General features: G+C 43.3%; 1 protein-coding gene across 7 annotated transcripts in view; it reads right to left on the bottom strand.

Moving 5' to 3' along the window:
- The window catches only part of LOC105281076, a 183,647-nt gene that overhangs the window by 38,417 nt on the left and 119,232 nt on the right, over positions 1–25,998 (bottom strand). For all 7 annotated transcript variants that reach the window (XR_003406593.1, XR_003406592.1, XR_003406591.1 and 4 more), the window contains exons 4-9: positions 19,442–19,650; positions 14,646–14,826; positions 10,223–10,367; positions 8,474–9,419; positions 6,949–8,141; positions 5,186–5,458 (exon numbers count right to left, since the gene is read on the bottom strand). Coding sequence is in view for 4 of the 7 variants with exons in the window: in XM_026970017.1 (XP_026825818.1) it covers positions 5,186–5,458; positions 6,949–8,141; positions 8,474–9,419; positions 10,223–10,367; positions 14,646–14,826; positions 19,442–19,650 (2,947 nt within the window). In the remaining 3 variants the exon portion in view is untranslated. The remainder of the gene's footprint in view (positions 1–5,185; positions 5,459–6,948; positions 8,142–8,473; positions 9,420–10,222; positions 10,368–14,645; positions 14,827–19,441; positions 19,651–25,998) is intronic.

The raw sequence follows: 25,998 nt of genomic DNA on the forward strand, positions 1-25,998 counted from the left end.
AAGTAAAGATAAAATATTAAAGTATAGGGTAAAAGTTATCATACTGATAATAAGCTAAATTATTGTTAGCTCACTTAGATAAAATGTATTCAGAACTTAAAATTCAATTCAGGATTTTGGAAAATGGAATAGCATAAACGATGAAATCATGTTGCATTTCATGGAAAAGCAATCAGCTCGAAGAGCTTCGTCTTCATGCTCAAAATACGTCCTCCGATTCTTATAACGCGATTGAAGGGTGTACTCGATTGCAGGGATAATACGGGACTAGAAGGGGGAATCGGTTTCCTTCTCTCCTCTTTTCATCTCCTCGATCGAGAATTCCTTTCAAGCTGCATAAGAGATCTGTTTTCTTCCAATATATTACGGAATATAACGCAGAAATAATTCGATTCCGTCAATGAATTTGTATAATTGATCCGGCAAGTCTGACCTATCCATTCTCTTCACAGGTCAGATTGCTGAAACGCAAAACACGAATCCGTCTTTCCCCTCGTACCTTTTTAATTTCCAAGGTGGAATACATCTGCAAGTTCGCAAGAATCGAGCTTCAAAGCTTTCAAGTAGATTTTACTTCAGTGCAATCTTGAATCGATATTCAGTTTACAAACTCGAACATCTCAGCAATTAGGGCAAATTAAAATTCCATTCGAGTAACGACGCATTCAAAATTGATTGAGGAATAAAGATCCATTATTGGTCTCATTAATGGCTTATTGAACAGGGCAATTCGAGCAAGTGCAATTCTCCGTTACAGAAAGCAAATTCTTTCTGTGACAATTTAGAAACATCCAGCAGTAATGTAAAATGCATCTTCGGACAATATACAATAAATTGCACTGGCTGAAATCTAATAATATCTTGGCGCCGTCGAGTATTACAGAAATACACAATATGTCCTTTCCAACCGCTTGCATCCTGCAAGTCCTCCACCCTGAGATTCTCTGCCCGCAAGTTACGTCGAAGGTCGCTTTAGAGTTGCACTATTCAAGTGCAGGTTCGAGCTTTCATCTCGAGCTGCTCTCGATCTGGTCTCAAGGACGGATCATTGAAAAAAATTGCCAATATTTGCGGCCACAATATGACCGAACTTCGTATCGCTGTTCGGTTTGGCTCCCTTTTTTTCCCCCTTTTTTTATGTCGAGCTTTCATTTCGATCGCTCCTGCCAGGGGTGGATAATAGTAACGACTACCCATACAGGAGGGGAGTGCACCGTACAAGATCCTGCAATTCCACGGTGTCCCCTTTCAATTAAGACTCTGTCGACGTTTCTTATGTTCATAATAAAATACAAAAATGTTACAGATGCACATAGTATGTCTCTCGTTTCATTTTGGAAGTTCTTCGGTTTCAATGGACAAAGTGTAATCACTCGAGCTTCGAAATTGTACTGTTCACTGATGAATCGCGTTCCTCAATGCCTCTCTTGTGGATTATTGCACCGGAAAAACGTCACTCGAGCAATAAAAGCCCGTCATTTCGATGATCGAGCGCTCTGTGGTCGCGCAGAAGGACCTTTCCTGATGGTTCGATCAGAGAATCAAATGGAATTCCGCTCTCGACGTGTTGGCGAGTTCATTCTTTCTGTGTAAATTCGAAATAGAAATGCAATGAATCACTCAGAAGAATATTATTTAATTCTGTCGAATTTAAATCGATCATTCGCTCAATAAAGTGACAAGTTTGTTTAACAAGAGAGACGTACACGAAAAATGTATTATAAGATATTGATCTTTCACTTTTTCTATTCTTTCATGCATAATAATAATCATATAGTATTAAATTCAATTTCTCTCTGATATTAAATACTTTTTTTTATGTTCAAGACACTTCTATACAATTAATGCTTCTACCACGAGTAGAAAAATTTCAGTTTTCATTTTACCTCTGGTTTTAGTATTGCATGTGCGAGAGCATTTCATCTCTTCCTCCCTTTTATTTCAAGGCGTATCGGGGTCTGAATTTATTTCTACTGTAACACGTTCGCCACATGCGCGCAAAGACCAACGGGCCGCATGCAGAACGCAGCAGAAATATTCGCGATAAAAATTGCAAGGCGGTAACCGGTCACACAGAGAGATAAAAGAATTTTAAATACCGGGATCAGAATAAATCTGTTTGAAGTGTATTTAAAGTTAAGTTGGGGCGGAAAGCAAGCTAGAAAATATGCCGACCAGAGGCATACTAGAAGAGATCGACTGTGTCCTCATGGCCGAGGCGTATTTGAATATGTAACGAGCCTAAACGCGACGTGTGTGTCGCGGTTGTATGTCGCGGGCGAACACGCACGACAGTTGTTACGTTTGGTTTGCATTTCGCATGCGAGATTCGTTGAACTTACCTGAGAACTTATGCCACGCACGGAAACGTGTAATCCCGGCCACGAATGCGGAACAACTCGAGCGAATCGAGCGAGTCAAGCCAGACGCGGCGTCTGATTTTCTTACACAAAATCTATCTCTCGATTTCCAATTACTTGCAATCCAAGAATCATCGATACTTTGATTAAAGAAAGACCAGCTTAAGTGAACGAGGAATCGGTCTCTCGAATTAATTTCACAGCAGTTCTGGAGCAACTTCCATCAAGTCAACGCACATACAACAACGATTCACGGATTGGCGACGAATTGGCGGTCGCGACCATAGAAGCTCTCGTCACTCGCTCGCACCCTGTCGGACGATGCACCCCCGTACGTGTGTGTATGCAGCCGTCCTCGCGCTCGCCGCTACTTTCCATTATGCACAATGTGCATAGACGCGGGCATTTTATTTATCGTAGGGATACGCGCGCGCCCGGGCCCTCCATTCACCGACATCCCTTTCTCTCGCTCCTCGCTCTCTCTGTCTCTCTCTTTCTCTTTTCCTCTCTTTTCCCCCGGGAGAGCGTGGGCCACATCCCTCTTTTATCCGCTTGCAGCCGGTCCATCGGACGAGACAATACGTGCGCGCGACACGCGATACATAAAACGGCAGAAAGTACGGCTCTCTCTTCGTTTTCATACCCCGCGTTATGCCTTTTTCTAACGCGCACAACCCCTGCAGCCAGGGATGCCTGCTGCAGGGGGTGTGCGACATCGCCCGGGAGGGATCAGATCTGGACAAAGGGCGGATCGGCGTCATTTATTGTCTCCGTACGTGCAACTGATATCTCGATAACTGCTGTCGATGCGTATCACGCGTGACGACCTATCATGTCCTCGTCGATTTGTAATCCGAGCATGATGATAACGCGTGTTAAACGAATAATACTGTTAGCCGCTTATTTTAGCTTATTTTAGACTAATTTCAGTAGGATCCTGCCTTCTGTACATTGTATTTAGCATGAGAAAGAACTTGTTCTTCGTACAAAAAGCTCCCTAACGTTGGAGATGTTCAAGGAGAATGTCGTCTGCCGCGAAAATTGCTGCCGCGGAAACTGCTGTCCACCGGTGGCCATGCCATGATAATGCCGGTAAATGAGAGAACAAAATGAGGGAAAATTAGCGTGGGGGCCGCGAAAGAGAGCACTTATTTCCCAGAAGCATCATCCACGTATACACGTGTTCCCCCTATCCGACGCGGCGATCTGCGTCCATCTGAGAGAGTCGTCTCGTGCCATCTTCCGTCATTTCGCCTTTGATCTATGCTCCCTGAGTCTAGCCTTCCTGAGTGCAAAGTATCCCGTTCCTTTCTGTCCATTTCCGGTGTCGCAGGGACAGGAAGGCGCGTATCGTCTGAGCGGTCTTCAAAGTAAATCGATTTCACTACTGGGCTGCGTGTAGGTATAGGTCGTATCAAGGCGATAGTCCTGATTCAATGCCGAAGCCAGATCTCGTTATGTCTTGAGGTGATGCGCGGGGTACATGATCCGATTTTACTCAGGTAACATTATCGTCTAGCTCTTCTAGTACGTTCGTTTCTTCTTGAAACAATAACGAGTACTCTCGTTCGTCGAATCCGATAGGAAGGTTTTGCTTTCAGCAGACGCTTCCATTTATGCGATTTTATTTATTAAAAGCAGCATAAGAGATTAAGCTCATTTTAATTTCACGATTTCTACGCTGTAAAAATAGATGAACTTTTGCAAGCACGCAATCTTATTGATGCCAGCAAAATTATTAAAGTTAATGCAAAAAAAAGAAAAAATATATCAACTTAATAAATATCTTGAAAAATATCTTGGGAAAAACTGATAAAACAAATATGATGTATATAATTATCTGAATAAAATATATGTGGACATGTTCAAGTTAAACGGATAATGCGTGATATATAATAAATTATGTGTTACCTATATGTGAAATGCGCACGTAATATATGCACATAGGCACGATTGTGCAGTAATAACTGCACAATTAACCATTACTTTGGCAGTATATGCAGTGTGACTGCACGATATAACAGATCTCTAAATTATTCAAGTTCAGTCAGAATATACGGTTACTACAATATGTGCGATATTACAAGCGCGCCTGTTTATAGGGATGAATATGGGGACAGGCGAACAGAATTTTCATAGTTGAAAGTTCCGCGACACCGCGTGCACACGCATCAGACTGTGTACGCAGAACTTTTCCGGCGCAATATCTTTCCGCGTCATCGAGCACTATCGACGGGTATGCAGTTTATGCCGACCGAACGTTGCACTTAACATGGAAATTTCTCCGGCATACAACGAAGGTGCACCATACTATTTTATTACGGCAATACGAGAGATTGGCTCGTCGCCAGCTTGTTTATTGCGGAAGACGCTATTCGTCCTTCTCACATTTGCTCTCCATGTGCTCTTTTGTCTCTCTCTTCTTCCGGGCAATGGAAACTACTCGCAATCCCGCGGCGAGCACTCGCATCAGAGCGAAGTGGCTTTTCCCGCAAAAATTGTACCCCCTCGACGGCACTTACGAGTAATCTTTATGTCTGCCGCGCCGCGGACACATTGTTACGCGTTTCGAAGCATTTTCCATCACGAAGCAAGCAGTTCAGTCTGAATTATCCACTCAGAATTACATCTTTTTCTTTTAGAAATGACATCTTATTCTTTTATAAAGTATTCTTGACACGTTCCCTCGTAGATTAAATCACATAAAACTCATCGAGAAAACGTAATTGTTAAATTCCGAAGGGACCAGAGGTTTGCTGCATCGCTAATAGAAAACTTCAGCAATGCAGCAAACGTATAAACAAACGATGAGCAACCGAACTTACTTCTCGCCTGGAATTATTGGTGGTTGGTGTGCGCCTTCCTCTGGAGTAACCAGCGTCCATGGACCTGGTGTTCAGAGAGGCCTGCTCCTTAGGATCAATGACCGGCGGAACGCGATGGGGCGGCACCCTTGGCCTGTAGTCCATGGTCCGGTTGCTCTTGGACTTCGGCGGTGTCATCACAGCACTCTGGCCGACGTCCGAGCAACTCTCTTCGTCGGCCTCCTCGACAGGTGAAGGTGGCAACGGCGGAAACTCCATCACCTCGACGCTCACCTGCCGAGATACAGAACGCTTCAGCTGATTCCCAGCGGATAGCTTAGTCTCCAGGATCGAAAGATCGCGGCAATTTCATCAGCGGACGTATTTGCCCCTTGCGGAAATTGCGCCGCTCACGACGCGATACGCAGAGATTGCGATCGATTAATATTCATACCGCGCGACGCGCACGGTGCCGCTTCATCCTCCCAAGAAGGCAGCTAATTTACGCGACATCGATCTGGACCTCAAGGACTGTATATCTGAACAACGTCCCGGCTGACGATCGAAGTTTGCCCGCGACGAACTTCGATCGTCAACCTGACGCGTACGTCGAGCTCGAGAGATTAATTACTCGGAATAACCTTTCGTTAAAACGGAAAGTAAGTAAGACGTTTGAAGTACACCAGCGCTTTAAAAGTGAAGGAACGTTCGTGCTTCAGCAAAAAATATCACATGTTAATATCACACTCGCGATGTGCTTATGGAATACTTTCAGACAGACGCAGAATGAGCTCGTACACGCAAATCTCCAATGGAAACTAGTTTGACCCAGAATTCTCATCGAAGGACCATGAGTAGATACTCATTAATCGATGAAGGACCCTTGTGACGATACGCGTATTATCGATATGAATGGCTATTCATCTCAATGACTATTCAATAAGTTCGTATTTTCACTGAAGCGTTGAATCCAACAAGGATATCATTGCTATCGCGTTTCATGATAGATACATTTGAGAGTGAGATGCATCTCTCAGTATATTTTTAAGTAGACTGAAGATAGTGCGACTGATTAATTATTCTTTAAATCTTTAATGGAACTGGGTTTCTCAGAGATTGTTGCTACTGCGGTTCGCTTATCCGCGTTACAGTTTTCAATCATTAATTTTGTGACGCTGAAAACATCGCGTCAACGTAATTACATGAAGCATCCCAGGCCGCTAATGAGAACTGAACGAGCTCAGGAGTCACATTAATAAACGCGCACATCTCATCAAACATGATGTATTATGCATCGCGCGATAAAAAACTAAAGAACTTTCCCCCCGAGTTAATTACGTGAAGATTAGCAAAAAACGAATTCGCGTGCGGAAAGCAAGATCGCGATGGCTCCTTAGTCACCTCTACACGTTTCACGACGAAAAATGCGGCCATTGCGCGGCATCGCTAATGGAATCCTATATATTGTACGAGCAGCGCTACCAATTTATATATGGGTTGGCCGCTAGAAGGTGGTCCGCGCCACGGTCTCAGCTGCTCGAAGCGCCTTTTCACTATCGCGGCGTACGCTCACCACCGTGCCCGTACATTTCTTCCCTTGCATTTTTCACGATGTAGATGCACCCCTGCTCGGTATCCCCGTAAAAGTGGCGTTTTTATTTCCGTTTCTTCTTCCCGCGTCGAGCATTTTAAGCGACTCACGTGGAATAATGATAACGGCCGACGCGACGACGTACGACGCGCGTCCGGATCGCGCGACTCGACGCAATCGCTGATTCACCTACCTGGAATTCCGGATTCTTCGAATCCTCCAGGATGGCGTCGATCACGTTCTCGATCTGCTTCTGATCGTTCTTGTGATTCTCGATGCCGTTCTGACGCAATCGCCTGCCGGACGAGTAGATGACGTCGGCAGCGCCGTTCGGTTTCCTGCGGTCCGAGAAGTCCGCGTCCGAGCTGGCCTTCGACGTTTCCGAGTCGGAGCTGTGATGCTGCCTGCCGCGGGTCCTACTGCTGTCGAAGGGACTGCCGTCGACTATCACGGGTTTTCGTCCGTCGTGAATCGGCCCTTCGTTCTCGAAGCTGTTTCGCTTCGAATTCTGCTTCAGGTCACCGTTGCGCCAGCGCTTGCTCTCGCAATAGGACTCGCTGTTCTTCACGTTCTCGATCTCCTTGATCGCGTCGCTCACCTTCTCCAGTTGTCGGCGGTTCTCCTTCAGCGCCTTCTTCACGATCTGATCCTCGATCAGCAGGTTTACCGGGATCTTGGCGGTCAGTCGCTCGTTGCTCGTCGAGATCACGCTCTTCCTCGACGCATGCGATTCGGCGAGCGCGTTGTTCGCCGATAACTTGCCAGTATTCAGATCCGTCGTGATCGACACCGTAGAGATGGGGACGCCGTTGCAGTCCCTAGATTGGCCCAGGTGACAGTCCGTTCGATCATCCTCAACAGGCGATGGCGGTAATCGAGGTAGTTCGACATTGTCGCGTTCCTTATCCTTATCAGAGATGTCGGACGCTTCCTCCTCTTCCACGGTGATCTCTAGTTGAGCTCGGCTGCCCATCTCATTGTTGATCGCCGGCATAGACACGACCCGGATGAGATCTGGCGGTGGCACCGGGATCGCGAATTCCGCTGGAGGCTCGTCCAGGCCCTCGAGTTTGCCCTCCTTCAGTAGGCTCTTGATGTTGTCGAAGGTGCTTGAGTAGCGCTTCACGTCCGACAGTCGATTCTCTTCGCCGTTTTCGAAGGATAGACTCTTTGTCTTGGTCGGTGTCTTCGGTAGAACCTTACGTTCCTTCTTCCGACCGCGTCGTATAACATAGGTGCCGTTCTTGGTCAGCTCCTGCGGATGTATCTGGTCGAGATCGTTCGTGGACGAGTCCGAGTACGGCGAGATCAAGTCGTCGTCGGTCGTCGACAGCCGCTGATCCTGCCAGTCGTCGAAATCGCGCAACTTCGATGCGGAACCCACGCCTAGAAAGCAATCAATCGTATTTCGGCAACCTTTACTTGCCTCTCATCACTCGATTTTACCTTTAACCTTTTTAAACTGGCAGAGAGAAATGAGAAGAAAAAAATTCGATTTCCTATAATTGTGTTTATTTAGAACTCATAGATGGAACAATTCAGTTATATTTTCCGAATCCATTTGTCTTTAAGAAAAATCAATCGTTTCCAAACAAATGTTCCAAATAAAACTGGGAAGATAAAATTTTTTAAAAACTATATAAAAAATTTTATATCATAATTATTGATGCGCAAAATATCGCTCTTTCTCGAGCAAACAAGAATTTAGAGCCACTTACTTGAGACGTCGCTGCTCTTTCGCCGTCTTCTGCCAACGACTTTGGTGCTACCGGGCGCGTATAAGGGATCGTCCTCCAGGGAGACCTCCCACGCGATAGAATGCCTCTTGCTGATGGGCGGCGGTGGTGGTAGCAGCTCCTCTAGGGAATCGTCCGAGAATCGTTCCTCCTCGGACTGTGTCCTAAAGTCGGCCGAGTTGCGCGTCGAGAAGTCCGAGTTACGCGTGGAAAACAGATCGGAGTAACGCTCCTCGGAGCAGCGGTCGGACGTGGGCGCGGAGAAGCGCTCGCTGGAATCCGCGCGCGGCAACGAGAACGAGACGAAGTCCAGGTTGCGTATGGAGAACGGTTCGGAGGTCGGCACGGACACGTGGTCGTTCGAGCTCGCGCTCGCCACCGCTATCGAGAAGTCCGAGTGGAAGCGCTCGTTCGACGTGGAATTGGCGCGCGAGAAGTCCGACGAGTCGCAGTTGGCGCGCATGGAGAACCGTTCAACGCTCACCGAGCTGGAGCGCGGCATGGAGGACCGGCTCTCGGACTCGGAGTTCCTGGAGAACCGACCCTCGCTCGAATCGGAGTCGTTGCGCCGTCGCGCCGACGGCTCCTTGTCGGATCTGTTCATCAGCAGACGGTCCTCCACGCTGCTCGACTTCATGATCTCGTTCTGCTGTCGCTGCTGCTTCCTCAGGTGGGACGTGCGATCCCGTTCCGGACTGCTCTGCTGCTGATGAACGTCCTCCAGACACTCCTCAGATGAGCGACGACGCACTTCCCGGTGCTTCTCCACCGCGCTCGGGTTCGTACGCGGTGGGATCCAGTTAAAGGACACCTTCCCGTCGTATGGTAGACTGGCGAACTTGCTGGGCGGACTGGGCAGTTGGGCCAGCCGTAGCGACTCCACCGTACCATTCTCCCAGCCATAGGGCCGCTGATGACGGGTCTTTGGCTGTTGGAATTCATCAGAGTTATAATCGCATGTGCTCAATCCTAAATTGTGTCATTTAAATGCCAGCAGTTTGAATTCGGCTTCTCCTCGAAAAAGATTTCATCGACTTTCCTTCGTATATTCTCACAGGAACGTTTAATATCAAATGTTCCCGTAATCAAGTTTCGACTTGAAATATTGTTTAAGTAGACTGCGCGCAGATTAAGTGAAGGAAAGTCCGTTATTTATTAGACATACGTAGTTAGCGCGAGGGGCGTTTGCGAACTCTATTTCCTAGTTTTTAACGAAGTAATTTACCCATACTTAAACGCACAACAATTTCGTTATTTAAAAGCTAAGTGCACTTAGGTACAAAAGCCCTTAATCTTTTTAATCGTTTATATTTTCGAAACTGCCGATGTTGCACTACCTTTTCACAAGGATCACAACTCCAGATTGCTCCCGGAATTACACTAGACAAAGAGAACCGTGGAGGGTCTTAGACACCTCATCATATATCAGTTTCCATTTATTTTACCCCAAAAATATAATACAAGTCGCAACAGAATCACGCGGGGATCCTTGATCGCTCGTAGGGCCTGGTCTCGCGAATTGGCCGACTTTATCTCGCGTGGTGGGCGTTTCGATTTTGCACGGTCGACCCGTAAACCGATATCGTTACGACGAGCTCCGACGAGAAAGTCGCGAGATTACGAGCGGCCCGCACTGGAACGTACATTCCGCGCCGCGTCGCCGTAAGTAAGCCGAGTTATCGGTGATGATCGTGGGGAGGGAAAAAGCGAGACGAGCAGAAGGGTACTCACGAGGGTGGTCTGCGTGGTAACGGCGTTCCCGTGCCGCATGCTATCCTCGACGGCCACCATCCACTGTTGCCGGCCCCCGACGTTATTCCGCCGCTCCGAGGCCTGGCCGACGACGTTCCTCTTCGATGAGTTTCCCGGAGAAACCCTGGCCGACAGAGAACATGTATTAAAGATGCGACTACATCTAGTTCGATCGAATTTAGGAGCACTTAGCTTTCACAGCCGACCATAATGGGATTTAAAGAGAGTACGTTATAAGAAAGACGACATATACCTATGTCCCCTGGTTCTATTTAATACTGATACCATGTACGCGTTTCAGGGGATAAAAATCGTAGAATCTGAATTGATTTGTTGTTGTCTATTATTGTCTTCTCTCTTTGATACTTTAGATATAATCTTGCAAGTATGTCAGACAAATTGTCTTACATGGGAAATGTTTCTTAAATGATGAATGCGTTAGGCCCGATTGCGTGAACCAAACAAGCATATTTATGCATCATAAAGTTCTCAAATAGCACGCATGACATTTGCAAACGAGGGGAAGTTTGCAAACCTCGACGAGGAAACTGCGTGACAATACATCATCAAGCAGTAGCATAAACATTTGCGAGGGGGAGAGTAAAGTTTTTTATCCTATTAACCCCCTTTCTCTCGATATATTTTCAAAGTTGCCAAGTTACTAAAAAAGAACGCATAAATTCGGACTATCTGCACATCCAAATAGTGGAGTCGCAAAACCCGGGGGGAACAATGGAGGAAAGAGAATAGTGGAATAAATCTTGTGGAAACTTATCGTCACTACCATGGCCACCGTCAAATTTTAATGGCCCGCATGCGTTGAGTGCGCGAAGCCCGCAAATTAAAAAAATTTACACGGTCTTTTCAGCTTTACGTTGCGCGTACTACGAAATTTATTTCGTTACGCGTTACAAATGTATCGAGTAACAGTAGCATCTCGCTACGTGTGTAACGAAATAACGATGAAAATTTAGGTACTCGATACATTGGTAACTAGTAACAAGTAACGAGCGATACAGATTTTGGACATCTCTGGCGTGTAGTTACAAATAAATCGTCTCTCGCAGATTAAATTACAAAAAAAAAACAAGAAAAAAAGAGGAAACGTTAATAAACAAACGTCTTGTGCAATATATATATATATAAACGCTAAAAGTAAAACCATTAAAAAGTAACAATAGTTTCTATAATTACTCTTAACGCTATCTAGTCGAGTTTAATGCGATTCAAAGGCGAATGAACTTGTGCATACGGGAAACACGTGGCTCGGATGGTTCGATTATACACCGTTTTATTCGAGTTTGCGATACATTACATGTCTACGGTAATGTTCTCCATTTCCCAGCAGACCTTTACGAGCGGCGAAGTCTCTTTTTACTCCTAAAGAGACAAATTACAGCATATAAAAGCAGATTAAAGCACCTATTTACAGCGCGATTTGGCACAATGTGAGTATTCCTTGCGATTTTTTTCTACTTTTCGGGAAACGTCTCAATCGCGTCGCTGACAACGGAATAAGAAAAGAGCGAACGACGATGCTGAAGAGCAAACTGATCGGCTGACGTTCGACTACCGTTTGACTCGCTTTCAGCCGATAAAGGCCTTGTCGCCTCGCCGAGGATGCCGATAAAGGTGGCATTCCTCGTGGAAATGCGATCCATCGGATTATTTAACATACGCAGTCAATCACGCGCAATACGATCCATTTTGTCGACGCTCACGAATTCAAACGCATTGCTTAACGATGCAATTTGCACGAAACTACCGCAAAAATTTGCGGAAAAATTGTCAATTTATCTAGAACATGTACGAATCAAATGCGTTATGGTGATCACGGTGATTAACACAGACCTCGATTAATTTATGGGCGGCGGTGACACGCGGTTGCATGAGATAAATGGGATGATAGTTTCCGGGAAAAGCAGAGAGGAAAGAGAGACTTACGGCGAAATATTTCGCTCGTGCAAAAACGAAAGCTTCTTCCGCGCGAGACAAGTTTACGGCGGTATGCAAAGAGAGGAGTCGTCTTGATTTTCTTGCATTGACGACGACGGCGACGGCGACGAATGCTGTGCGGGGGGCGAGAAGAACGTTTTGCCGGAATGACGGCCACTCCACTAAGAGAAGAGGCTTTCTCTGCTGGAAGGCGCAGTCTGCACTTCGAGGACGGCAGTACGAATGCTCTTCACGGACCGCAGACATTTCTCCGCGGCGATAGAACGGGTAATAGGCATGAAACGCGATGATTAGGATCGACAGGTACAACGAGGACGCCGCCGCCGTCGAGGATGGCTCAAGGAGTCGCGTCTAACAAGGACAACCGCGGCTTCGATCCTTCGCCAGTTGGAGAAACTTTCGACGTTCTGCAAGCAACCGTAAAAGCCTTTATGAATATGATCAGGTAGTATTAATAGCAATGTAACTGCTGACACAGGTTCCACATGCTGTATAGCTCCAGTCTGTGATATAAAATGGTTATTACATTTGCATAATACATCTAAAAGAGTAAATGTTAATAAAGAGTAAATGCTATAATACACGGAATATGTAAAATTTTTATTCCTGCGATGGAGAGTTTTTATATGCTTTAGGAATGCCGTTTTATCATCGAGAAATGTTATATTTAATTACGAAGAATTACGAGTCTGAAATAATTCGCCTGAATTAGTGGAAATTGAATCAGCGAGCAACGTTATTAAATTTAAATCAATTATTCAACAACGGTTTTTTTATATACTCAAATTTATATGTAATAATAGAGAATGAGAGATATCGCGCACGTACCCCAAGCCAATATCTCACACACACAAACTCGATTTTATTCAAAATCTTTATTTTAAAATAAGCAAGCCGGTGAACGCAGGTGAGTTTTATCGACGTGAAAAACGGTGAAAAACCGTCTATGTTTGCTCGTTTGCGGCGTAACCGAGTGGTTGGAGAACCTTTGCAACGCCCAGGAGCCGGTCTTTAGGTACACGACGAGCCAAGTGAACGAAACGTTGATGAAATCGGTGGTTTTCCCGGCAGAACGGGCCTGGAAGAGGAGAACCGTCATCGTCGTCTCTCCCGATGAACTCCCTCTCGTCGGGCAAAATGCAATCGGAGTTAACCGAAAGTAGTACGAATACGGAAGAGAGAGTTTAACTTCCGACCGGTCGGGTGAAGGATTTTCGCTTGTTTGAGGTAACGGTGGACGAAGTTGAGCGAAGGGACCCCGACGACGACGAAACCCCGGCGAAATGTAGCGATCCTGATGGAACGAAGTTACGCCCGGAACTAAAACTGAAGATATGAAAAAGTTCGGAAAGTCACGCGCGTGAATGAGAAAGTGGGAGCCTCTGCCTGCTCATTAAGGAAACGGAAGTCCGTCCTCGCCCTTGAACGTTGAAACGCGGAAGAGGATCCGCGGCTGCAAAGACGACGGGGTGAAATTTTAAGTAGACGCCAGGTCTCTCCCCTCTAAGGGAGCTCTAAGGAATGGACGGGCACCGGCGACTCCGTGATTTATCACACCGTTCGGTACGTGAGCAAAATTATTTACAGCTCCGCGAGTTTGTCGATGAAGAATACTTCGGCTGATATTCCATGAGCGATTTCGCTCCTGTAAAAAAGGTGCTTTGAATCTATAAGCATAGTTTCTGATATAATATGCCTGTTATAATATATTTTAATGATTTTTCGACAAACGTCAAGTCGCTTTTTTAACAATTTTCAACATTTGGTATTAAATATCTTGGCGATTACGTCTTGAGAAAGTAAAGTTTATTTAAACCTAATTAAATCATAAATGCTTCGTCGTGCAACTGTAATACATTAATGTCAGACAAATCTGTTTGTATATGTTATATTTATGTTGTCAGACGGATCTGGCAACGCAGATGCCTGCGTGTCGAAAATCAAATGAAATCCAATGGCAAGAGCCTTGTGTGCGTCTATTGACAGACAAGATGCGCAGGCCATGAAGATATGCAAAGTCGATGGCAAAACCGCTCGCTCGATATTCGACTTTCGACTGATTTATTTCCAGCCGATAAACAGCAAAACGGAGACTTTCCTTATCGGTCTTTTCAACGAGGGAATATACGCTCCCTCAAAGCGGTAAATTCATCGAAGAAACTGCGATCCTGATTCCTCGCAATTTCGTGATTACTCAGAAAATTATATTTATTCATTCATCATTGCCATTCTGAACGAGTAAAATAAGAAAAAATTATATTGAAATAAATACAAAATTCAATCATAATTATATAAAGAACTTAGAAAAGATAACAAGAACTTATTAAAAAGAATTCTTTTTGATGTGCTAAGGCTCACATACACTTAACGATATTTAAATTACAATTATGTGCTTTGATTTACGGAACTTATAATTGTAATCACGTGTTTCATGCAGAGTACTCACATCGGCAGAAGAGTCGAGATGATGCGTTCGGCTTCTTCTGGGGGTGGCGGGAATTCCTGTGTCGAGACCCCTGCGGGATCCTGTGGCTCCGGACAATCCGGAACCGGACGTAATGCTACCAACGCCATTTTCGCCTTCCGACCATTCATGCTCATGTAACCGTCGTCCTCAGATTGGTGTCCTGCCGGCATACGGTTTACGGTTACGGTGAGCCTCCTGGGGGGATTGCAAACCCTCGCGAGACGTCAGGACGATTTAATCCACCGAACATCGGCTTACCCTAAACGCCGGCGTTTCCGTTACTTTTTCGAACAGTTCCGGAGTTTCGAACGAAATTACATTACTTCCGTTCGCTGTTCGATGCATTGTGAACGTGGAAATACGTGCAGTGGTTTGTTATTGTACGATAAGATATCGTGGACGATTATATCTCAAACTTCGCTGAAAGCGCAGGAAGCAATGCAGGAAGTAACGGAGATTGACCGCTTTGGCTGTTCAACGAATTCAACTCGCGCCCCCGTAAAACCTGGATTTCTGTCTTCATCATTCGAAATGATCGCGTTGGTGATATATAAAATCATGCTTTCGCGCGCGTATCGCAGATGAAAACGCGGAAATAGCGACAAGAAGTTTCCGTGAATCGTTAATCATCCGCGATCGTTCGCAGGTGTCTCGGTATATAGGGGCTAAGCACGGCCGACGGGATGCCGATTTGAATTTTTGGTGAACCATGAACGAGAGCGCCCGGCTTTCTTTCCCCCTCGCGAGCAGGGTGGAAATGTACATGCTTTCACGCCGATTTTCCGCGAATTGAATGGCAGATCGCCAAGTCGGCGGGTTTATATTGTACGTTCGTATAGGAGCATTTCGAGGAAAATAAAGAGAAAATATGTATTCCGGAGCCGGGGAGCGAAACGACAGCTAAGTCGAAGACTCGAACATTCGAAGATCCACTGTCCGATAGATCGGGACTGCAGCCGACAATAATCTCCCTCTCCCCCTCTGTCGCTGCTTGAGCGAAATGCGTTTTCTACGAGCTATTTATTACCTGCTTTGTTCAGTATAAATTATATAGTTCAATATATGGTTTTATTATATGGTTTTCGAATCTTTACCCGTACGTAAGATTCGAAGCTACGACTAGTATTTCTCTAATTTTAAATGCTCGCTTAAATAAACAGCCCGTCTGATATTATTCAGATATCTGTGCTATTTGTAATAAAAAGTGTAAACAGTTTTTAACTGTAAATAAATGACATTAAGCTCCGATTTAATTCTGTTTTTTCGTTGGAAATAACTGCGCAAATTGTAATGAAAGGTTTATTCAAGTCCAGAGTGCATGGAATATGCAATCTGGATAAATTTCACTTTGTGAACCGTCGACGATACTATCCATACATATTTAACGCAATCTTTAACAATTAAAATGTTTCAAAGCAAACAAAAAATTGCATGCTTCTTTTTTATATGAGAATAACAGAATTTTATTTTTGTCGGAATAATTTTTATGGAGACAGCTTTATATAAAATAATAAGTTTTTTATGCGATTCTGGTTATTCTGAGTCTGATTAAACAATTACAATTGCAACAAATTTCGGATACTTTAAAAAGGAACACTTTCACATGAGAAAATTTCCCATTCCGCTACTTGTATTATAATTGACCGCAATTTACGATAATAATGAACAGCTCTATTTTCTTTCGTTTCAGATAAAACAATTTTAATTACGTGGATATGCCGTAAATTAAGATAATTATGAAATAATGTAATATTATCCCCGGGGAAAGCGTATTTATTCCTTTCCCACATTTTCAAGCAAGAAAACGGCATGTATGAAATTAATTCAATTAAATTCCTTGATCTTTAATCTTTTGTGAAATTTAATGGTTTACTTCAATAATTAAAGAAGTATCGAAATAATTAGATAAATTATTCGATTGTTGTATAAAGCAAGTGATTCTTAAAGAAACAATTAAAATTCTCAAAGGACTACATTTTATCAATTTTTTATACATAATTTATATACACAATTTGCATACGTGCAATAATTTTTTCGGAAATTTTCTTCATATTATATGAAACAACTTTATACAAACTTACAAACAAAATAATATCTAATCAACTGTACATACATACAAACAGTTTCACTACGTAAACTTCCGGCTAATTTAAGCCGCCATTCCCGAGTATGACGTCCACAGAGTCCATGATTGTCGCATCTAGAGTAACAGTCGAACGAAATACTGACTCTCGGTTTTACGACTGTGCAGAAGGGTATATACGTGACTATAAAATTATTGCGTTCTAAAGATACGGAAATACCGGACTCGCAAATAGACCGCTCCGTATTTCGTCTCGCGAAACCGTCGCAAAATGGCCCTATCAGATCCTCCGTGCTACGCGGCTTAGGACAGAGAATTTAAATGGGCTATGCTTTGGGGCTACGCTTAGGGGATGCACGTAGAGTAAGGGTTGCAATGAGGGATGAAGTAGTTTCGAATTTATTTGTGATTCAAATTTCTTAATATAAAATATTATCTATTATTCTGTTCTGTTAAAAAAGACATAGAGGATTGTGCTTGAAAAGCTATTTTTGAATACATTTTTGCTGGCAAAAAGAGTTATCTCGTAATTAAGTGTACGAGTTTTTTAATTAAATTAATTATTCGCATCGATCAAACGTTGAGGATTTGCTCATCATCTACGTTGCACTTGGTGCAATCTGCATTTCGCATTTAGGCGAATCCATCCTACAATTGCGAGTCCACCTCGTGCACTCACGAGGATCGATGTACACGAGACTGTTGGCAAGTTAAATATCTTAGTCAGGGTGACGAGTTAAATCACGTAAATCGTACGCAGGCACATACACATGTACAAGCAGGCAGGTTGCGTTGTCGCCTCGAACGACTTTCCGGGACAACTCGCGCACCGGCATGGAACTTTGCGCTTCAAACGCGAGCAGATATCTTTAGAGAGGCGGAAATAGCGTGCGAACTTCTAGAAAGAGGCGTACTCGGTTGTCACTGGAAATTTACTATCTTCACCCTGTCGATATAAAGCAGCGCGCTTCCTCCCATGCGCTGCTTCTTCCACAAGTTCAAAGTGGATGTCTCGTCAGCGAAAATTTGTCGCGATTTTCCCTACTTCCAACGTTCAGGTGTACTAACATGAAAAGTGAGGATCTATCTGTAACAAATGTTCCTCCGCGAATCGTGGAAACGCGAGTTAACACTTTATTAGCAATAAATGGAATGTTACGTTGTGTGCTAATGATTTGATTATTTATCTACGGTTGTTATTATCGTTAACCGATAACGATATTTTCGTTATAGGTGTTTATCGTTACTCTATATCAGTACACTTAATTAGCAATTAGAGGGATATAATAATTTTCAAATGAATCAATGCAACCAGCGACAAGTACGTTATAACATTTGTCACGTGCACGTACTAATATTCGACAATAATTTGCACTTTGCGAATACAGTAACGTAAAAGTCTGACACAATTCACGAAGCATGTGAAATTGATCTACACATTTTACAACATATGAGGAATGCGTACAAACGATAGGTATGTCGAATAAAAATTTTATCCAAATTTTTTGACTAGTTTATTCGCAACATTTTTTACGCGTTACTTGATATCTATGATTCGAGGGAGAGAGAAAAAACAACCGAATTAATTTTCGCTGTCGATGGTCCATCGGTTTGCTGGCGTGAGTGTTCGAGAATTCAATGGCTGTATCGATTTTTGTGACAATCAGATACCGAACAATCCTGATGGAAGTTCGCTCAACGTTCTGCGAAAGCACACGAAAGGAACGAGCTCGAAAAATTTATACGAACAGCAAACTTTCGATGGTTCTCGAATGAAAGAGCGTCCAGTAAAAGCAGATTATACATTATGCGAGACTGTATGGTCATTCGTGGAATAAGAGAGCGTATCACATTGCACTAATGTCAATATTTAAGTTTTCTAAAACTACATCCAACCTTTTGGCAAATGTTCTATAAAAATTCTCTTGTGCAGAGTGACTTCAAAATTGATCTCAAATTTTCACGCTTGTAATCACATTACATCGTGAATTATGTTACCTTCTATAATCCTAAATTGTCCTAGAGGATTTATCCCAAGTCGGAATAATGAATCTATGATAGGGTCGCATTTACGACCTACAATCCGTTCTATATTGCAATTGGGATTAGGATTTAGAATCTTATTAATGGGTGTGTATGTGTATATTAAAATACTATCTGGGACTCGAGGGACGAAGGGTTCTAGGGTTAACGGACCTCGAATTTCAAGATCCTACAATGCAACGATTTAGAGAGCATTTGCAAGGGTATGAATAAGGAATTAATAAATGGCTGAGCATAGTCCACGTAGTGGTGCCAATGACCGTTACAACAGTCAACGTATCGAACTCCGATTGTCAGTCACACAAAGATAAAATTTTCACAGAAAGCTTTTTGAAGGCATTTGCCTTCAATTTATAATAACATTTATAATAACACAACATTTTACAGTTTAAATTTTTCCGACTTTCGTATCAATGCATTACGCTTTAGCGGCAGAAAGATAAGTGTTTCTTCTTCGTTTGCACTAACATACTTTACATGAAGTAAAGTAAATAATGAAACATTAGGATCTGCTGCAGCCCCCTTTGTGCGGATGTCAGTTAATCGCGCTCGGTAAACACCAGAGCGAGGAATCGTGCGTGGCGTTCGAGTTGGTCGTCTCGCAAGGAAATAAGAAGCAGGGAGAAATGATAAACGGAAAAAAGGGTACCTAAGGACGGACTCTCGTCGTCGGGCGTGAGGCCAATACTCGGCTCCGTGCTGCTGCCGCAATCCCCGACGCCCCCGCTGTTTCCACCCCCGATGCAGCCGCCACCGCCGCCACCGCCACCGCCGCCACCTTCGCCCTCCGCCTCGTGCTCGTCGTATTCTGAGAGCACCTTGTCCAACAGCTCGATCGATCGTTGCACATCGTCACCTCTGGAACAAACGTAACATTTGATTCTATAGAGATTATCGGTGTTCTATAAATAGCACGAGCGAATCGGACATCTTCCAAAAGCGGAGGAATTTTATTGCGATACGCCTAAGTCGCTTTTATAAGGGTATAAATACAATTATAAATACAGGAGTGGATGCAAAGAGTGGCGAATACTTGCAAATTCGGTATCTTTTGTATCGCTGTATTGGTAAAGGAGCGAATAAAAAATAAAAGGAAGACAAACCGAGTGTGAAATCAATTGTAAATTAAAAAAATGATATTTTCACTTCTTTTATACCTTCCACGTGCGGTGATGAGACTCTTTTTTCTGCCTTCTTGAGGTAGATTGATATAAATCATTATTATCGTTAGCAACCACGTACACTGCACGCCATCCGCGCTCTTCCTTATCTTATTATGGCTTGTGCCTACACTCGCTCCACTTTCATAAGCGATATCCGATAAACGCCCTGATAATTTTACACGGCGGTGCAAACTATTTTCCGACAATAGGGCTGCTAGAATGCCAGTTTAATTTAGAAAAAAGAAAGATCGCTACATTAAAACAAACCTGTGTGCGCCTCGTGAAACACAATCGCTGTTCTAAATTAAAGCAGCAAATGCGGGGGTAAATCCGGGATCGTCGTTCTACTCGAGCATTTTCATTACAGAATGCATTTGCAGCATATTGCAAATGTTCTTTGCACAAGAAGTTTTCATTAAAATGTTATGTATTTCAAAATTTGTATTATTATATATTTTCGGAGAAAAATCCGCAATCTTTTCCATGTCTCTCAAAGGAAGACGATCGCAATTTTTCGCGTAATGCAAGCAGGGAATTATCAGGAGCGCACTGCTCCTAGCGTGAACATTAGTGTGCAAACATGCCAACAAAACGGCTCTAAAGCTTTTCTTTGATGGACTATTTCTGGGTCAGTTTATCGAAGTCGCCGCATCGCAGGGCGATACAGTCCGCTGATCAGGGATTGGCGTTGTGGCCTGATAGCGAGGACGAACGAACGCGGGGTTGAGGCGGCGATAGTTTAGCAAACTTCGTTACGTGGGTGGATCCTATTTTATCTGCCGCGATGTGTACAGGATGTTCGTCGTGAATTACCGTGGAAAATCGATTATCCGGCGTGGCGCATTAATCGTCCTTGCTTAACTCTCCCACTGATAAACTCTTCACTGTCGAGCAAAAAAAGTGTACCTGCTGAATGACTATCTGGGGAGAGATATCCCCATAAATGAAGGGAAGAAATAGCATGCCCGTGAGCTGAGAAAGCTTATCGAGTTTCGTTATGAATGTTTCAAGTGAGAAAAGTCGATGCAACTTGTTCTAGTTTTTAAGTCATTCTACAAGTCTACGTACGGATTAATCTAGTTCCTGGCGAAAAGAGGTTTCTTTTGTAATTGCAGGGAAGAAACTTATACATATCGCAGTTGGATCTTTAATCCACTTTTATTCACTGGTAATAGTGATGAATACTTTCATCAGTGCATTCGTTTTCCGGCCTGATTTGATTTACTTGTCAACGTTGGTTTGCATTTCTCTTCACTTAGAACCAGAATTAAAATAGATTTAAAGAAATTTCATTTGCTAAAATTGATCAATATTAATGAAATTGATTATTCTTAAAGATCAAAAACACGAGCACTGTTTTCTACATGTTCATCATCGAAACCTATGCTTAAATATAGCTGCTATCGATCTGGTTGGAGAATGGTGAAGTGTGAAGGGAGAAAAATTTCGAAGCCTGATAAAGGCGTGCTCATCGTTAAGCCCTATTATCACACCTGCTAGCATGCATGTGTGACTTATCGCTTCGTCACCTCGAGGTACCTGAGACGCTTGTCAGTCAAAAGTTCGTCATTATCAGTGCACGTTAATTACCCTTCTCGTTCACTTCTCAAACAAACCGGAGCAACGTTGCCATTAACGTCGCCGTCGTCGTCGATAACATTCAATGCTCGACTGCATCATACTCTTTCGGGTCACCGGCTACATCGGAATCATCTCACGGAGACCACGATGTCTACGTATACGACCGATAACCGAGCATTTAATTAGGTGCAGAGCCTAGAGGGTTGGCGTGAATAGGGTGGACGAGCGAAGTTGCGAGGCAATTCGAGCGCTGATGCAATGCGGTCTTCGGCCGACCAAGCTGTAATCACGATTGTTAATTACTGTGGAAACACGACGGCGGCCTTCGTCACCAGGGCATAATACAAAGAACGAGAAGTCAGGAGGAACTTGTAGTCGAGTCAGTCATAGTCAATTCCGTTTCCGAAGGAACGCATCGATTCCGGATCGGCGAAAAATCGAATAGATTGCATATGATTGACTATGTTATTGGAAACATATTCGCGAATTAATTTCCTCAAATTTTCATGAGATGTCTAAAACAGATGGAGATAATTTTAACGTTTATTTTACTAGAAAATGCTAAAAGATTTAAAAAGAATTTTTTTTAAGTTTTGGCTAATTTTTTTATTGTGCATTTTTATATAATAAATTTTCTTTATCTATTGCTTTCTTGTTACTATTTAGTATACAATACTAATTTTTTTGTCTTTAAAAAGTAAATTATATTTGCAATGATTTTATATTACATTGAATATATTACATTATCTTTTTCCTTCTCTACTATGTTTGATTTTCTTCTTTTCATTTATCCCCTATTTTCTTTAAAATGGCGTAGGCCCAGACAGTAATCAAAACAGGTTCGCCGTTGGGCACCACTCTTAGAGCTCATTAGCTGTCTTTGGGGATGAAACGCACTGATTTTTCGGGACAAAAGAGACGCAGAGCGAGTACTTTGTGCGGAGTTAATATCCCGGGAAGTAACTCCACCGTATAATAATTGTGATTACAAATTAATGAAAGACGCGAATACTACCAATTGATCTTCGCCATGAGTGATTTATTTATTCGACTCTCATCATTCTTTTATAAAAGAAAAATGATTCTAATTATCGAAAAATAAATTAAAGACTAATATACATTCTTATTTTAAACATTAAATAAAATCAAAAGGAAAATCTTTCCTCTATTATTCTGATATTTTTATTATAAAACTACTAGAAAATTACTAGATACATATCGAATTTGAAAGAAATATTAGATACTATCGAATCTGAAAGAAGATATACTTTTACAATGTACTTTTCTTTTGCAAACTCTAAGTGTATCCAAGCAATTCATGCTTGAGCAAAGAGAAATATTGTAACGCGATGAAATGTAATGCGGCGTGTCATCACAAATTCTCAAAAGCTTTCAGCTAAGACACTCAATCACCTAACAATCACACAGCCAAGCAGGGTAGAAGTCCACAAGGTATCCAGAAGGTATCTGAAAGACGTCTGACAGATTAGGACGTCTCTTTGACGTGCTTTGGATCTTCGTGTCGTTCGAACGGCAAAGAGCCTTGGCGCGCTCGAATGACAAACCACCATCGTTTATCTCTCACGCTTTTGCAGCTCCGCTCCGCTGGAATGCCGGAAAGGTCTAAAGAATTCCCTGGAACTCTTCGGACAAATAACATTGCGTCGACGGCGAGCTCGTTAAACGCCCGTTTTTCAAGCCGTCCGCCGCTAGACAGACGACTTCGGTACGGCCACCGATCGGCAAAGCGAGTTTATTATGCCAGCCGCATTTTCGAGAGTTTGCCCGCAACAAAGGGTTAAAATCCATTCCCCGTTTCCTTTTGCTCCGCCCGCGCCGCTTCGTCCCCAAGAATCCGGGCCACGTCGCAACGTCGCACCGATTCGTCCTCTGCTCTCGCGGCGCGATTCATAAATTCAAGATTATAATTGGCTGCATGAGCCAGCGATCTGAGAACTTCATCACGGCGGTGGGCACCCTCGTGCACTTGTTGTACCGTTATTATTTTATATTGAGTCGACCAGCATCAATCTTTCGCGCAGCTGCCATTATTGTCCCGGGCAACAATTTACGCGTGGGACATCAATCTTTTTTCGTACGAGGTATCAATTCATCGCGCGTCATTAATCATGTGATCAATACGGTATCAAAGATTTGCGACGATGAATAAGACCATGGTTCATGTCCCTGACATTCCAACGTGAGGGAATCCTTCCCGAGATATCTCGACAATTGCTGAAGTGCAATATCCATTTTTTGCGAGCGGCTGTCTGCTGATTCGGCAATTTATAGCTGTAATTTCAGACGTAGAAAATGTGTAAAAATAATTAAACTTCCTCGCGCGAAGATATATTGATCTCATCGTTGCCCCTTTCCCACCCATCACGCAATTTTCGCTGGCAAAGGGGATGCTGCGAGTTATTTTATGCGAGGTCGCTTTCTTTTCGTTTCTCTCGGTGGTGGTATTCGCTCTGTTGAGTTTTTCCTGAAATGTTTCACGGCATTCACCACAAGTGGTTCAAGCACTTGGACGTTTGTCACATTCCCGCCACCTAGAGGCGAAATCTTCCGCTGACGATTGGCTGCGCAGTGCACGTTCTTAAACAGACATCCCGAAATATCTTTTGGAAGTATGCGGAATCAATACTTCGCTTGAACTCCGCGAGTTGGTAAACATTGTACGTGCGAGGTGGTGTATGCGACAGAGTTTGCACCCCGGTTCTGCGGCTTAAGGGGGACAGGACAGTTTCCGAGACGTGTCACGAATGCAAAAACGAGATATGCATCCGCGCGCGTAGCAAAAATTTCAGTACGATCATCCGAAAGCATGGCGCGCTTTCCGAGTGCTCGGTAAACTTTTCGGGATCGCTCGCGTATACGTTTCTTCCTTACAACAACAAAACAAGCCAACAAATAATGTACAACAAGTGCGAGAGAGAGAGAATAACAAAACGCACGTTTCCCTGAGATTCCACGATAACTGCTGAACCACAGTCGCACTGAATGTTCCTCGGTTGATTCACCGATGCTGCACCGATCACGACCGCGCATTTGCGCCCTCATGCAATTCCTCCGATACGGCAAAGTCAAAAGTTTGTGATGCTCGAATGGCTGGTGGCTTCAAAGAAGAGACCCTCAATGTGCCTTCCTTCGTCCGTGTCGTGGAGAATCTCATCGACCGACTTAGTCCAACGTCCACGAGGTACCGATGAGGTGACCGCGTACGCGTAATCTATAGCAGCCAGGTGTATCGATTATCCTGTGACCTGATTCGGACTGGATATCGAGTTCCCGGTCTGACATATAAAATTGCCGCGTCCGTTGCACGCACGCATACGCGTGCGCCATCAGACATGGACTGTTCCACGTGCGAAGGGTGGATCCTGGGAAATTGCGCTACCCCTGATGCAAGGTGTACGCGTCCGAAGGATCTTGGAGGAGGAATTACATATTCAGAGTCTTGACGACATTAGGAACGAGCACCTCCGCGAATTCTGAGCTTTCCCTTCCCCCTTCTTGTTCCTATAATAAGATCTGATATATAATTCGATTTGAAATATATTATAGATGCATTGTTTGTATACTCTTTTGATCTCTTAAAATAGAAAAAGTTTTTGTTCTTTTACTTCCTAGTTTCTAATTTTGAAGTTAGGTGAGCGAGATAGCTGATGGGAGAAATTGACACTAAGCATTTTCGCGTGAGACTTTGCTGATCTCATTCTTTCAATATTTCAAAAACATTCTAAAGTTTTTTCCACACAAGAGTTTTCTTACTTAGACTTGTTTGGACGTGTTATATATTTTACAACAAAATTGTAGTTGCTGTCACTTTTCATCTTCTTGCCCAACTGGCATTAAAGACTTTTTTTGTACTTTAAAATCGTTTATCGTTTTATTATTTCTGTAGTCTAGAAGCAGTTTTTTCCTTTTAATTCCATTCATACGTATGAACGATTCCGGAGATCGCAATTCATTAAAAATATCTCGACGTTTTTAATTGCACAACTCTCGCGAGTAATAAATTCGTTCCGCATTAATGCGCACAACGGAAAAGCGTAAATTCTTGCTGCGAAGGCTGAACGTGACGTCTATATTTTGCCAGGATCTGCGTATCTCCCTTATCAGACGCTCGAGCCAACGTATATGCGAGTACACTGTTTCGAGAAAATTAAACACGCTAAGCAAATTAACGCACTAAATTCAAGACTTCAGAATAACAGCCCGTATTGTTCGTATTTCTAATTTATATCTGAAATCTGAAAACTATTAAATGATTACTTTAATTAGGTACTACGATAACGTAGATCCTACAAGTCGTAAAAATGCTAATATTCATACAAGTAATTCTCGTAACATTTTTAAAAAGAGATGTTTTAATTCTTTCCCGATATCATATTCCTCATGAAATTACGTGTGCTCCATGAAAAATAGAAAAATCAAATTATTATCACGTGAGATACCC

The sequence above is a fragment of the Ooceraea biroi genome, chromosome 5 (genome assembly GCF_003672135.1).
Source record: "Ooceraea biroi isolate clonal line C1 chromosome 5, Obir_v5.4, whole genome shotgun sequence".
In the NCBI taxonomy this organism is placed as follows: domain Eukaryota; kingdom Metazoa; phylum Arthropoda; class Insecta; order Hymenoptera; family Formicidae; genus Ooceraea; species Ooceraea biroi.